Raw genomic sequence first — 15,718 nt, 5'->3', positions numbered from 1 at the left:
CCACAAAATACACCTGAATGGATTTATGCAAATATGTAAACACCACGGGAGTCCTCTTACATTTAGGAACTTTACAGTCCTATTGATCAAACAACTATGAAAAGGTAGTCTCTCTCTCCCTCAGTTATGCACCTCAACAACAACAAGATCAACAACTAATGCTAGCCAGAGCAAGATGAACAAAAATCTAGCAAAGGAACATTAGATAAACCCTCTCAAACTTTTTCAGCTAGTTGGCCGTCAAAATTCCACTTATAAACGATGGGGAATTGTAGCCTCCTCGTCCTTCTGCAGCTTGCCTGCCATGTTCCATGCTTGTCCCAACCAAGCACCCAAGTAAACTAGCTAAAGTTGGATAGCTACTTCCAAACAAAAATTACCATTTTACTTGCCGTAGCAGAGCTGGTTAGGCTGTCTACATGTTATCTAGAGGGTTCTTGACTAACTATTACTTTTTTGCCTATGTTTACTGACACCAATCTTATTCAGCAGGTGTTGCGCGTTCGTAAATTCATCAGTTATTCTGCGCTCTGACACTCAGACGAGAGTGCTCTGAAATCGGAGTAGATAGCCAGAGTGAATTTGCGAATGTAAGATATATGCTAACTGTATAACAGTCGTTCATGTTCTTGCTAGCTAACCAAATTCATCTCTAGCTGTGTGTAGCCACTGAAAACGATATGAGGGGAAATAGACACACTCACCCACTCCTCCAATGACATGACATCCTCCTAGCAGCTAGCTAACGTTAGGCTCTGTGTGTTTAGCTTGCAACATAAATAGATACGCTAGCCTATTAGCCACGTTATGACTGACTTGTGATCATCGCCCTGCTAGTTTGATTGTATTGACATTTCCAGCCTTAGTTACAGTCGTCCATTTTTCGTCCATTTATGTCCAGAATATTGAGTCATTGAAACTGAAACAGTGCATCCTGAATGGAGGCAGCAAACAATGTACCAGGCCAGCTGGGATTTACAACCTGATAGTAATATGTTTTGGACTATCAAGAAATGTACTGGTGAATTATTTGAATCATGCATTGAACTGCATCCATCTATTCTGCCAACAATGTCTTACTGTACATTATGGAACATATATAACCTATTTTTTAAACCTCTTGTTGCCTGTAGATGATAATCTGCTGAAACTAGCATGTGAATATATTTCACATGCTTTGCACATGATTTCTCTATTGTACTACTAGTAGTGTAGTGGAGGTATGATAATCTGCTGAAACTAGGCTGTGTGTAGAGCGCATGTGAATATATTTCACATGCTTTGCAAATGATTTCTCTATCATATACCTCCACTACACTACTTTGATATGCATCAGTAGGGATTAAGAAGTGAGTATAAGCAATGCCCACTAAAAGAAAAGTGGGTTTACGGTGTATACCTGTGTGTATCCTCCACTACCACCACTGGCCCTTTGTGTTCTACAAAAATGGCACTCTCCTACATGAGTGTGATGGTAATACGGTTGCTGTCCTTTCAGAATCACAAACCTGTCACATACTGAAGGCCTATAGCGGTTTAATGTGCTGACTGAATGGGAGCTGATAATTAGGAGTTTTATGTTCTGACTGAATGGAAGCTGGTAATTAGGAGTTTTATGTTCTGACTGAATGGGAGTTGATAATTAGGAGTTTTATGTTCTGACTGAATGGAAGCTGATAATTAGGAGTTTTATGTTCTGACTGAATGGAAGCTGATAATTAGGAGTTTTATGTTCTGACTGAATGGGAGCTGATAATTAGGAGTTTTATGTTCTGACTGAATGGGAGCTGATAATTAGGAGTTTTATGTGCTGACTGAATGGAAGCTGATAATTAAGAGTTTTATGTTCTGACTGAATGGGAGCTGATAATTAGGAGTTTTATGTTCTGACTGAATGGAAGCTGATAATTAGGAGTTTTATGTTCTGACTGAATGGAAGCTGATAATTAGGAGTTTTATGTTCTGACTGAATGGGAGCTGATAATTAGGAGTTTTATGTGCTGACTGAATGGGAGCTGATAATTAAGAGTTTTATGTTCTGACTGAATGGGAGTTGATAATTAGGAGTTTTATGTTCTGACTGAATGGAAGCTGATAATTAGGAGTTTTATGTTCTGACTGAATGGAAGCTGATAATTAGGAGTTTTATGTTCTGACTGAATGGAAGCTGATAATTAAGAGTTTTATGTTCTGACTGAATGGGAGCTGATAATTAGGAGTTTTATGTGCTGACTGAATGGAAGCTGATAATTAAGAGTTTTATGTTCTGACTGAATGGGAGTTGATAATTAGGAGTTTTATGTGCTGACTGAATGGGAGCTGATAATTAGGAGTTTTATGTGCTGACTGAATGGGATCTGATAATTAGGAGTTTTATGTGCTGACTGAATGGAAGCTGATAATTAGAAGTTTTTTACCTCGCTAGTCTCGGCTGGTCTCGGTGAGTCAAGACCGAGTACAAATGTATCCCCGACACCGAGACAAGACTGACACACTCAATATGTGGTCTTAAGACCTCTCGAGTACTACAACACTGATATCTAGTATGTTACATTGCCTCACATTGGTTTGGGGCTCGACTTTTTTTTAAGCAGGTAGTGACAGTGGCTGGGTGAACAAACCCAAAGCATGGACTGCAGTCTCTCCTTCTCCTTGTTCATAACCTGATTTCAGGGTACCACAAAAAATGTGTCATTTTGAAATGTGTTGGTGAACTATCCCTTTAAGAGGGGTTATATACATCATCATAAGCACCATCAGCAGTGGCAAAAACATGCACATGAATAGACCTGTTGTGGAGACCAGACCTCTTGTCCTGTTATGCAGACCAGACCTGTTCTCCTGTTGTGGAGACCAGACCTCTTGTCCTGTTGTGGAGACCAGACCTGTTCTCCTGTTGTGGAGACCAGACCTGTTGTCCTGTTGTGGAGACCAGACCTCTTGTCCTGTTGTGCAGACCAGACCTGTTGTCCTGTTGTGGAGACCAGACCTGTTGTCCTGTTGTGGAGACCAGACCTGTTCTCCTGTTGTGCAGACCAGACCTCTTGTCCTGTTGTGCAGACCAGACCTCTTGTCCTGTTGTGGAGACCAGACCTGTTGTCCTGTTGTGGAGACCAGACATGTTGTCCTGTTGTGGAGACCAGACATGTTGTCGAGACCAGACATGTTGTCCTGTTGTGGAGACCAGACCTGTTGTCCTGTTGTGGAGACCAGACATGTTGTCGAGACCAGACATGTTGTCCTGTTGTGGAGACCAGACCTGTTGTCCTGTTGTGCAGACCAGACCTGTTGTCCTGTTGTCGAGACCAGACCTGTTGTCCTGTTATGGAGACCAGACCTGTTGTCCTGTTGTCGAGACCAGACCTGTTGTCCTGTTATGGAGACCAGACCTGTTGTCCTGTTATGGAGACCAGACCTGTTGTCCTGTTGTCGAGACCAGACCTCTTGTCCTGTTGTGGAGACCAGACATGTTGTCGAGACCAGACATGTTGTCCTGTTGTGGAGACCAGACCTGTTGTCCTGTTGTGCAGACCAGACCTGTTGTCCTGTTGTGCAGACCAGACCTGTTGTCCTGTTATGGAGACCAGACCTGTTGTCCTGTTGTGGAGACCAGACCTGTTGTCCTGTTGTGGAGACCAGACCTGTTGTCCTGTTGTGGAGACCAGACCTGTTGTCCTGTTATGGAGACCAGACCTGTTGTCCTGTTGTGGAGACCAGACCTGTTGTCCTGTTGTGGAGACCAGACCTGTTGTCCTGTTGTGGAGACCAGACCTGTTGTCCTGTTATGGAGACCAGACCTGTTGTCCTGTTGTGGAGACCAGACCTGTTGTCCTGTTGTGCAGACCAGACCTGTTGTCCTGTTGTCGAGACCAGACCTGTTGTCCTGTTATGGAGACCAGACCTGTTGTCCTGTTGTCGAGACCAGACCTGTTGTCCTGTTATGGAGACCAGACCTGTTGTCATGTTGTCGAGACCAGACCTGTTGTCATGTTGTCGAGACCAGACCTGTTGTCCTGTTGTGGAGACCAGACCTGTTGTCCTGTTGTGGAGACCAGACCTGTTGTCCTGTTGTGGAGACCAGACCTGTTGTCCTGTTGTGCAGACCAGACCTGTTGTCCTGTTGTGGAGACCAGACCTGTTGTCCTGTTGTGGAGACCAGACCTGTTGTCCTGTTGTCGAGACCAGACCTGTTGTCCTGTTGTGGAGACCAGACCTGTTGTCCTGTTATGGAGACCAGACCTGTTGTCCTGTTGTGGAGACCAGACCTGTTGTCCTGTTGTGGAGACCAGACCTGTTGTGGAGACCAGACCTCTTGTCCTGTTGTGGAGACCAGACCTGTTGTCCTGTTGTGGAGACCAGACCTGTTGTCCTGTTGTCGAGACCAGACCTGTTGTCCTGTTATGGAGACCAGACATGTTGTCCTGTTATGGAGACCAGACCTGTTGTCCTGTTGTGGAGACCAGACCTGTTGTCCTGTTGTGGAGACCAGACATGTTGTCCTGTTGTGGAGACCAGACCTGTTGTCTTGTTGGGCAGACCAGACCTGTTGTCTTGTTGGGCAGACCAGACATGTTGTCCTGTTGTGGAGACCAGACATGTTGTCCTGTTGTGGAGACCAGACATGTTGTCGAGACCAGACCTGTTGTCCTGTTGTCGAGACCAGACCTGTTGTCCTGTTGTGGAGACCAGACCTGTTGTCCTGTTGTGGAGACCAGACCTGTTGTCCTGTTGTGGAGACCAGACCTGTTGTCCTGTTGTGCAGACCAGACCTGTTGTCCTGTTGTGGAGACCAGACCTGTTGTCCTGTTGTGGAGACCAGACCTGTTGTCCTGTTGTGGAGACCAGACCTGTTGTCCTGTTGTGGAGACCAGACCTGTTGTCCTGTTATGGAGACCAGACCTGTTGTCCTGTTGTGGAGACCAGACCTGTTGTCCTGTTGTGGAGACCAGGCCTGTTGTCCTGTTGTGGAGACCAGACCTGTTGTCCTGTTGTGGAGACCAGACCTGTTGTGGAGACCAGACCTCTTGTCCTGTTGTGGAGACCAGACCTGTTGTCCTGTTGTGGAGACCAGACCTGTTGTCCTGTTGTCGAGACCAGACCTGTTGTCCTGTTATGGAGACCAGACATGTTGTCCTGTTATGGAGACCAGACCTGTTGTCCTGTTGTGGAGACCAGACCTGTTGTCCTGTTGTGGAGACCAGACATGTTGTCCTGTTGTGGAGACCAGACCTGTTGTCTTGTTGGGCAGACCAGACCTGTTGTCTTGTTGGGCAGACCAGACATGTTGTCCTGTTGTGGAGACCAGACATGTTGTCCTGTTGTGGAGACCAGACATGTTGTCGAGACCAGACCTGTTGTCCTGTTGTCGAGACCAGACATGTTGTCGAGACCAGACCTGTTGTCCTGTTGTGGAGACCAGACCTGTTGTCCTGTTGTGGAGACCAGACCTGTTGTCCTGTTATGGAGACCAGACCTGTTGTCCTGTTGTGGAGACCAGACCTGTTGTCCTGTTGTGGAGACCAGACCTGTTGTCCTGTTATGGAGACCAGACCTGTTGTCCTGTTGTGGAGACCAGACCTGTTGTCCTGTTGTGCAGACCAGACCTGTTGTCCTGTTGTCGAGACCAGACCTCTTGTCCTGTTGTGGAGACCAGACCTGTTGTCCTGTTGTCGAGACCAGACCTGTTGTCCTGTTATGGAGACCAGACCTGTTGTCATGTTGTCGAGACCAGACCTGTTGTCATGTTGTCGAGACCAGACCTGTTGTCCTGTTGTGGAGACCAGACCTGTTGTCCTGTTGTGGAGACCAGACCTGTTGTCCTGTTGTGGAGACCAGACCTGTTGTCCTGTTGTGCAGACCAGACCTGTTGTCCTGTTGTGGAGACCAGACCTGTTGTCCTGTTGTGGAGACCAGACCTGTTGTCCTGTTGTCGAGACCAGACCTGTTGTCCTGTTGTGGAGACCAGACCTGTTGTCCTGTTGTGGAGACCAGACCTGTTGTCCTGTTGTGGAGACCAGACCTGTTGTCCTGTTGTGGAGACCAGACCTGTTGTGGAGACCAGACCTCTTGTCCTGTTGTGGAGACCAGACCTGTTGTCCTGTTGTGGAGACCAGACCTGTTGTCCTGTTGTCGAGACCAGACCTGTTGTCCTGTTATGGAGACCAGACATGTTGTCCTGTTATGGAGACCAGACCTGTTGTCCTGTTGTGGAGACCAGACCTGTTGTCCTGTTGTGGAGACCAGACATGTTGTCCTGTTGTGGAGACCAGACCTGTTGTCTTGTTGGGCAGACCAGACCTGTTGTCTTGTTGGGCAGACCAGACATGTTGTCCTGTTGTGGAGACCAGACCTGTTGTCCTGTTGTGGAGACCAGACATGTTGTCGAGACCAGACCTGTTGTCCTGTTGTCGAGACCAGACCTGTTGTCCTGTTGTGGAGACCAGACCTGTTGTCCTGTTGTGGAGACCAGACCTGTTGTCCTGTTGTGGAGACCAGACCTGTTGTCCTGTTGTGCAGACCAGACCTGTTGTCCTGTTGTGGAGACCAGACCTGTTGTCCTGTTGTGGAGACCAGACCTGTTGTCCTGTTGTGGAGACCAGACCTGTTGTCCTGTTGTGGAGACCAGACCTGTTGTCCTGTTATGGAGACCAGACCTGTTGTCCTGTTGTGGAGACCAGACCTGTTGTCCTGTTGTGGAGACCAGGCCTGTTGTCCTGTTGTGGAGACCAGACCTGTTGTCCTGTTGTGGAGACCAGACCTGTTGTGGAGACCAGACCTCTTGTCCTGTTGTGGAGACCAGACCTGTTGTCCTGTTGTGGAGACCAGACCTGTTGTCCTGTTGTCGAGACCAGACCTGTTGTCCTGTTATGGAGACCAGACATGTTGTCCTGTTATGGAGACCAGACCTGTTGTCCTGTTGTGGAGACCAGACCTGTTGTCCTGTTGTGGAGACCAGACATGTTGTCCTGTTGTGGAGACCAGACCTGTTGTCTTGTTGGGCAGACCAGACCTGTTGTCTTGTTGGGCAGACCAGACATGTTGTCCTGTTGTGGAGACCAGACATGTTGTCTTGTTGTGGAGACCAGACATGTTGTCGAGACCAGACCTGTTGTCCTGTTGTCGAGACCAGACATGTTGTCGAGACCAGACCTGTTGTCCTGTTGTGGAGACCAGACCTGTTGTCCTGTTGTGGAGACCAGACCTGTTGTCCTGTTATGGAGACCAGACCTGTTGTCCTGTTGTGGAGACCAGACCTGTTGTCGTGTTGTGGAGACCAGACCTGTTGTCCTGTTGTGCAGACCAGACCTCTTGTCTTGTTGTGCAGACCAGACCTCTTGTCCTGTTGTGGAGACCAGACCTGTTGTCCTGTTGTGGAGACCAGACCTGTTGTCCTGTTGTGGAGACCAGACCTGTTGTCCTGTTGTGGAGACCAGACCTGTTGTCCTGTTATGGAGACCAGACCTGTTGTCCTGTTGTGGAGACCAGACCTGTTGTCGTGTTGTGGAGACCAGACCTGTTGTCCTGTTGTGGAGACCAGACCTGTTGTCCTGTTGTGGAGACCAGACCTGTTGTCCTGTTGTGGAGACCAGACCTGTTGTCCTGTTGTGGAGACCAGACCTGTTGTCCTGTTGTGGAGACCAGACCTGTTGTCCTGTTGTGGAGACCAGACCTGTTGTCTTGTTGTGGAGACCAGACCTGTTGTCCTGTTGTGGAGACCAGACCTGTTGTCCTGTTGTGGAGACCAGACCTGTTGTCCTGTTGTGGAGACCAGACCTGTTGTCCTGTTGTGGAGACCAGACCTGTTGTCCTGTTGTGGAGACCAGACCTGTTGTCCTGTTGTGCAGACCAGACCTGTTGTCCTGTTGTGGAGACCAGACCTCTTGTCTTGTTGGGCAGACCAGACCTGTTGTCCTGTTGTGGAGACCAGACCTGTTGTCCTGTTGTGGAGACCAGACCTGTTGTCCTGTTGTGGAGACCAGACCTGTTGTCCTGTTGTGGAGACCAGACCTGTTGTCCTGTTGTGGAGACCAGACCTCTTGTCCTGTTGTGGAGACCAGACCTCTTGTCCTGTTGTGGAGACCAGACCTCATGCAGGTTCTTTGACAAGTTAAAAAGGATGGGCCCTGACCCAAAACATTTGATATCAAACCAATGTCCTCTAGTGCCCTTGTTTTGGTCAGCATGGTGTACGGTATAAAGTGCATTTGGGATGGTTTGCACTTTCCATTTGTCTTTGTTTGTAGATCGGGGCATCAGTGCTTCTGAGCAATGTGATGAGTCTGGATTTGAATTATATCCAATTCAAACACTGCTAAGTAACCATGTGCTTTGCTTTTATTGTCCTGGCTGCATATAAAGAGAATATTGGTGGAGCTTGGTGGTTTAATGTTTAATGTATCATGCCTGGCCTACTGATAATTAAACATGGAAAAGGTAAGCAGAGTTATTGATAACGTTATTACAAAGTTATTGATAAAGCAATCACATTAAGTTATTGATAAGGCTATCACATGAAGTTATTAATAAAATAATCAGAAAGTTACTCATAAAGTTATCACAAAGTTATTGATAAGGCTATCACATGAAGTTATTGATAAGGCTATCACATGAAGTTATTGATAAAGCAATCACATGAAGTTATTGATTAAGCTATCACAAAGTTATTGATAAAGTTACCACATTCAGTTATTAATAAAGCTATCACAAAGTTATCAAAGTTATCATAAAGTATAACTCTATAGTAAGTTATATACAAACTGCATATGTCATTGAAGTTGCAGAGTAACTCATAATATGTATTATACAACGGGTGGGTCTAATCCTGAATGCTGATTGGTTAAAACCACATTCCAGCTGGTGTCTATTCCACAAGTTACCACAGGCTTCTCAGGAATTATCACTTAATTATATGATGTTTGGTGTCAGATCACCTTCTACGAGGACCGGAACTACCAGGGACGGTACTATGAGTGCAACAGTGACTCCAGCGACCTGCACACCTTCCTCAGCCGCTGTAACTCAGTCAGGGTGGAGGGGGGATTCTGGGTGGTGTACGAGAGGCCCAGCTACATGGGCTTCCAGTACGTGCTGACCCCTGGAGAGTACCCTGACTACCAGCGCTGGATGGGCTTCAATGACACCGTCAGGTCCTGTCGCATCATTAGGAATGTGAGTAGAGTGGATGGATGGACAATATGAGACTCTTTGAAAGAGTTCATATGGAATAGAGAAGTATAACCAACCTGTAATCATTTTACCCAGGTTAGCACCACAATTACAGAGCTTGTTCCTAACAAGACCTTACCACCCTACTGTAAATGTATTTACATGATTGTGCAGCAGTTATTGTTCAGCCATAAAGGGGCAGGTCAAGATATCTTTTTTTTTATTTAGATGGTCATATCTTCCCTAAACAAATGTCTGCTTTAACATTACGTTCTTGTTGTGATTCTGTTTCCTGACTCCAGGTGGGCAACTCGTGGAGAACGAAGCTGTGGGAGAAGCCTAACTTTGAGGGCCAAAGCATGGAGGTGGCCGACAACATGCCCTCCTTCCAGGAGCGTTGGCACAGCCGCGAGGTGAACTCCTGCAAGGTGTTCGAAGGCGCCTGGGTTTTCTTTGAGCACCCCAACTACAGGGGGCGCCAGTACCTGCTGGAGAGGGGAGAGTACAGACGCCACACCGAGTGGGGGGGCATGCAAGCCAACGTAGGCTCCATCCGCTGTGTCAAGTAGTACGGCACGTCACCACCAAGGGTTGAGGATGTGCATGATTGTGTGTAAGAAGTACAAATAAAGTTGTGTTGAAAATCTAAAAAACTTCTTTGCAATATGAGCACAATATTCAGGCTTGAGTGATCGATATGGGCTGAATCTCATTCCTTTATTTTGGTCCTGACCATAGATTTTCGTGACAGTTGTAGTCCGATTTCAAAACCTGGGCTGCATGAGGTAACACTTTACTTAACGGCGACAGGTGTAATGCATTGTGATGCAGTTTGAATGCATGGTAAGATGTGTCATAAGCACATTATGACACCCGTGTGTCTTCATATAACGATCCTGTCAAAATAACAGCTATTATCAGCTCCAAAACTGAAGCAGAGAAACAACATGTACAGGCTACTTAAAAAGCATTGGTTGTTGGTTGTCACCCAAATTGGTTGTCACCCAGAAGGGTTAAAGACATTTTTTAAGTTTTAACCAAAACAATGGCCAGAGGTTACCAAGCATTACAGTTGAGCTAGGTCCCTGTTCCAGGATTATGTGTCTGTAGATGCACAACCACTAAAGAAAGAATATGTAAATACGGTGCCTTCGGAAAGTATTCAGACCCCTTGACTTTTTACACATTCTATTATGTTACAGTCTTATTCTAAAATTGATTACATTTATTTTTTTCAATCTACACACAATACCCCATAATGACAAAGCGAAAATAGTTATTTTTTGTTTACATTTTTGCAAATTTACTTTTTTACATAAGTATTCAGACCCTTTGCTATGAGACTCGAAATTGAGCTCAGGTGCATCCTGTTTCCATTGATCATCCTTGAGATGTTTCTACAACATGAGTGGAGTCCACCTGTGGTAAATTCAATTGATTGGACATGATTTGGGAAAGGCACACACCTGTCTATATAAGGTCCCACAGTTGACAGTGCATGTCAGAGCAAAAACCAAGCCATGATTGAATTGTCCGTAGAGCTCGGAGGCAGGATTGTGTCGAGGCACAGAAGGGTACCAAAAAATGTCTGCAGCATTGAAGGTCCCCAAGAACACAGTGGCCTCCATCATTCTTAAATGGGAAAAGTTTGGAATCACCAAGACGCTGCCAAAGGTGCTTCAACAACGTACTGAGTAAAGGGTCTGAATACTTATGAATAAAAATTAGCAAACATTTCTAAAAACCTGTTTTTGCTTTGTCATTATGGGGTATTGTGTGTGGATTGATTAGGAAAGCATTTAAAAAAAAAAACATTTTAGAATAAGTGTCGGATTCCCCCGGTACTGCTGCTCATTCCGTTCACCAGTTCCAGAGGTCTACGTCGTCGACCTTCTAGGCATCACTGAACTGGATCATCACCACCAACCCCGGACTGTCTTATCTCATTACACAGACTGGTTCCCATTCCCCCTGATTAGTATGTGTATATATGTGCCCTCTATTCACCATTGTCTTGAGCGGTTATTGTTCCCATGTTTGTTGGTCTTGTGAGTACCTGTGCTTTGTTATTTCGGCTTTCGCGCTGCGTGTATTGTGCACTTGTTATTACGGGTCTCACCCCGTGTGGTGGGTTGGTGGTCTCGCCCCGTATATTTATTAGAGGTTTTTACCTCGCTCTTTTGTTTGGGTACATCCCTGTGTTTTGTATACGTGTCTGTTTTGGGCTTCGTCCCCGTGCCTTTCATGGCATGTTGTATTTTTGGGTGGAGTATTAAAAAACCCTATTACGTATTCCTGCGCCTGTCTTCAATCATTTATACAACGTGACAATAAGACTGAAATGTAACAAAACGTGGAAAAAGTCAAGGGGTCTGAATACTTCCCCCCCCAAAAAGTAGACTTACATTTATTTATTTATTTTATAAAGAAAGACGACATTGCTGATTGAAATAGCTGATATTGCCCAAATGTCCAATTCATTCTGATATCTACAACTGCCCTCTCAACACCGCAAAATATACTGTACATTATACCTACGTAGTCTCCTGTTTTCATGTCAGGCATGAAACCATGGAGTGAATTATTATTATTATTATTATTATTAATATATATGTACATAGTCCCAGTCAAAAGTTTGGACACGCATACTCATTTCAGGGTTTTTCTTTATTTTTACTATTTTCTACATTGTAGAATAATTGTGAAGACATCAAAACTATGAAATAACACATGGAATCATATAGAAACCAAAAAAATGTCAAACAAATAAAAATATATTTTATATTTAAGATTCTTCAAAGTAGCCACCCTTTGTCTTGATGACAACTTTGCACACTCTTGGCATTCTCTCAACCAGCTTCATGAGGTAGTCACCTGGAATGCATTTCAATTAACAGGTGTGCCTTGCCAAAAGTTAATTTGTGGAATTTCTTTCCTTCTTAATGCTTTTGAGCCAATCAGTTGTGTTGTGACAAGGTGGGGGGGAAAGGGGTGGTATACGGAAGATAGCCCTATTTGGTAAAAGACCAAGTCCATATTATGGAAAGAACAGATCAAATAAGCAAAGAGAAACTACAGTACAATCCATCATTACTTTAAGAAATGAAGGTCCGTCAATATGGAACATTTTAAGAACTTTCAAAGGTTCTTCAAGTACAGTCGCAAAAACCATCAAGCGCTATGATGAAACTGGATCTCATGAGGACCGCCACAGGAAAGGAAGACCCAGAGTTACCTCTGCTGCAGAGGATAAGTTCATTAGAGTTATCTGCCTCAGAAATTGCAGCCCAAATAAATGTGTCACAGAGTTCAAGTAACAGACACATCTCAACATCAACTGTTCAGAGGAGACTGTGTGAATCAGGACTTCATGGTCAAATTGCTGCAAAGAAACCACTACTAAAGGACACCAATAATAAGAAGAGACTTGCTTGGGCCAAGAAACACGAGCAATGGACATTAGATCAGTGGAAATTTGTCCTTTGGTCTGATGAGTCCAATTTTTTTATTTTTGGTTCCAACCACCGTGTCTTTGTGAGACGCAGTGTAGGTGAACGGATGATCTCCACATGTGTGGTTCCCACCGTGAAGCATGGAGGAGGAGGTGTGATGGTGTGGGGGTGCTTTGCTGGTGACACTGTCTGTGATTAATTTAGAATTCAAGGCATACTTAACCAGCATGGCTACCACAGCATTCTGCAACGATACGTCATCCCATCTGGTTTGCGCTTAGTGGGACTATCATTTGGGACAATGACCCAAAACACACCTCCAGGCTGTGTAAGGGCTATTTGACCAAGAAGGAGAGAGATGGAGTGCTGCATCAGATGACCTGGCCTCCACAATCACCCAACCTCATCCCAATTGAGATGGTTTGGGATGAGTTTGACCCCAGAGTAAAGGAAAAGCAGCCAACAAGTGTTCAGTATATGTGGGAACTCCTTCAAGTCTGTTGGAAAAGCATTCCTGGTGAAGCTGGATGAGGGAATACCAAGAGTGTGTAAAGCTGTCTTCAAGGCAAATGGTGGCTACTTTGAAGAGTCTAAAATCAAAAATATTTGTTTAACACTTTTTTGGTTACTACATGATTCCTTGTGTGTTATTTTATAGTTTTAATGTCTTCACTATTATTCTACAATGTAGAAAATAGTAAAAATAAAGAAAAACCCTTGAATGAGCAGGTGTGTCCAAACTAATGACTGGTACTATATATATATATATATATACAGTACATTTATTTAATTTTTTATGGAGTGAATTTCACAACACACAATCCTACGGTTTTACCTCACCGATCTAAAGACGTGCAGAAATAAAACTGCAATTTGTGGTTGTATAAGTCAATAGAAACATAAGGCTATGCACTTTATAACTATCTACGATTTCTAATGCACGAAAGGGGCCGGGATGGGCCTACAACTGTTTCCCTGTGCTATAGTTTTACAGAGGAACTCATCTGTAGAAAGACTGTATGCTATTAGTTGGTCAGAGTGCACCTACCGATTCAACAGAAAGGTAAAGCATGTCAGTATATGCTTTATAACTTGTCATAAACATGTCCTGGATATGAGCTGTTATAATATCTTTAACAAGGCTTATAATATGTTATGTTTCTCTATGTATCAACATTTTAGCTAACTCAAAATGACTGGTATTTGGTGAGGGTCATTATGAGATGATTATTAAGGGATCATACATGCTCAGACAAGTCTTACAATGCATTATAACTAGATCATAAGGCATTATAGCAGCTGGCTTTAGGTAAAGACAGGAATAGCAAACTGGAACTATCAGAGACTACAGTGTATTCAGACTAACAGCTATGTTCTAGTAACTGCTGCTCACCGCTGACAACAGTTTTATTGGATAAATTAAAAAGATTCTGGAATCAGGCTCCGTAGGATCAAAAGGTAGCGTCTATAGAACAGATCATTGAACTTGGCATGAAGCCGTGGTGTTTTAAAACAAACACAGCATCAGCTGTTGTGCCCTAGTTAATAGTGGTGCACATTTGAATGACAATGATTCCACTGGCCATGCATTTCCATGTCATACATATATAAAACTCCCCCAGGGCAGTGTCCTTACATTACCGTGTATGTCTAGAGGGATATTTCTGATTGTGTGTAGAATAGTATTAAAAAGAATAATCCAAACATGGACCGCATGCAGGGGAAGGTACTGTAGGTGGCTGTGTGTGTGTGTGTGTGTGTGTGTGTGTGTGTGTGTGTGTGTGTGTGTGTGTGTGTGTGTGTGTGTGTGTGTGTGTGTGTGTGTGTGTGTGTGTGTGTGTGTGTGTGTGTGTGTGTGTGCTTTCCTCTTTTTTTTTTTAAAGTGACCGTTTTTAAAAGACAACAATCCTTTGTGCAGATCTTCTTCTATGAGGACCGGAACTTCCAGGGCCTTCACTATGAGTGCAGCAGCGACTGCCCCGAACTGAGCTCTCATTTCAGCCGCTGCAACTCCATCAGGGTGGAGAGTGGTGCCTGGGTGGTCTACGAGAAACCCAACTACATGGGCTCTCAGTACATCTTGACCAGGGGAGAGTACCCCGACTACCAGCGCTGGATGGGCTACAACGACACTATCAAGTCCTGCCGGATTATCAGACATGTAAGTCAAGTCACTGTGAGGTGATTTGTGCGTGGTAGTGGTACATGTTGATTACTCATTCAGGGATCTACACACACATACACACACACCAAACACGCATCCATGCACGCATGCAAACCACACACACACACACACACACACACACACACACACACACACACACACACACACACACACACACACACACACACACACACACACACACACACACACACACACACACACACACACACAGGACCAAATGTAATTATTATAGTGCATCCATTTCCATTCTAACACCACAGTGGTCTTTTGATCTGTTGAAACCTGATGTTGGTGTCCCGTATGAGGACACTGATATCCCAGGTATAATGAAACAGCTGATTGATCTCTATTGTTCAGATGAAGTTTGGAACTGTGCTCCACTGTGTTGTAGACCACTGGCATGCACAGGATCCGCGTCTACGAGCGCCCCGACTTTGCCGGTCAGATGATTGAGTTCAGTGAGGACAGCCCCAACCTGTCTGAGCGTTTCCGCCACCGCGAGGTGCACTCTGCCAACGTGCTGGACGGTGCCTGGGTCTTCTACGAGCACCCCAACTACAGGGGGCACCAGTACCTGCTGGAGAGGGGAGAGTACAGACGCCACACCGAGTGGGGGGGCATGCAAGCCAACGTGGGCTCTCTCCGCCGCGTCCAGGACTTTTAGACCATCCGTGTCATACAGATGTAGGATCTTAATTTGAGCCAGTTTGCTATAGCAGGAAAATAATCCTGCAGCAACAGGAAATGTTAATTATTATGTGGATTATAATTGATGGACATTTTTGTAAGGGAAAATCAAGTGGAAATTACAAACTTCAGAAGCCTTTTTAAAACTAAAATACACTACGAGTTTTTAATTTCCTGCAACAGGGTGATCAAATAAAGACATTGTTATGCTCAACAGCCAATCAGAAGG

At 44.9% G+C, this 15,718-nt stretch overlaps 2 protein-coding genes across 2 annotated transcripts; both read left to right on the top strand.

Annotated features, from left to right (window-relative positions):
• Positions 1-8,424: 8,424 nt before the first annotated feature.
• Positions 8,425-9,734, top strand: LOC120050552 (gamma-crystallin S-1-like). Its single transcript, XM_038997142.1, has 3 exons — positions 8,425-8,433; positions 8,926-9,168; positions 9,468-9,734. The coding sequence occupies exons 1-3, from the start codon at positions 8,425-8,427 to the stop codon at positions 9,732-9,734; spliced, it is 519 nt and encodes a 172-aa protein (XP_038853070.1).
• A 1,068-nt stretch (positions 9,735-10,802) lies between these two features.
• Positions 10,803-15,466, top strand: LOC120050551 (gamma-crystallin S-1-like). The gene is made up of 3 exons (XM_038997141.1): positions 10,803-10,811; positions 14,536-14,778; positions 15,194-15,466. The coding sequence occupies exons 1-3, from the start codon at positions 10,803-10,805 to the stop codon at positions 15,464-15,466; spliced, it is 525 nt and encodes a 174-aa protein (XP_038853069.1).
• Positions 15,467-15,718: the final 252 nt, after the last annotated feature.

Source organism: Salvelinus namaycush, chromosome 7 (assembly GCF_016432855.1).
Source record: "Salvelinus namaycush isolate Seneca chromosome 7, SaNama_1.0, whole genome shotgun sequence".
Lineage (NCBI taxonomy): Eukaryota > Metazoa > Chordata > Actinopteri > Salmoniformes > Salmonidae > Salvelinus > Salvelinus namaycush.
Note: the sequence above shows the minus strand (reverse complement) of the source record. Positions and strands in the feature narration are given on the sequence as shown.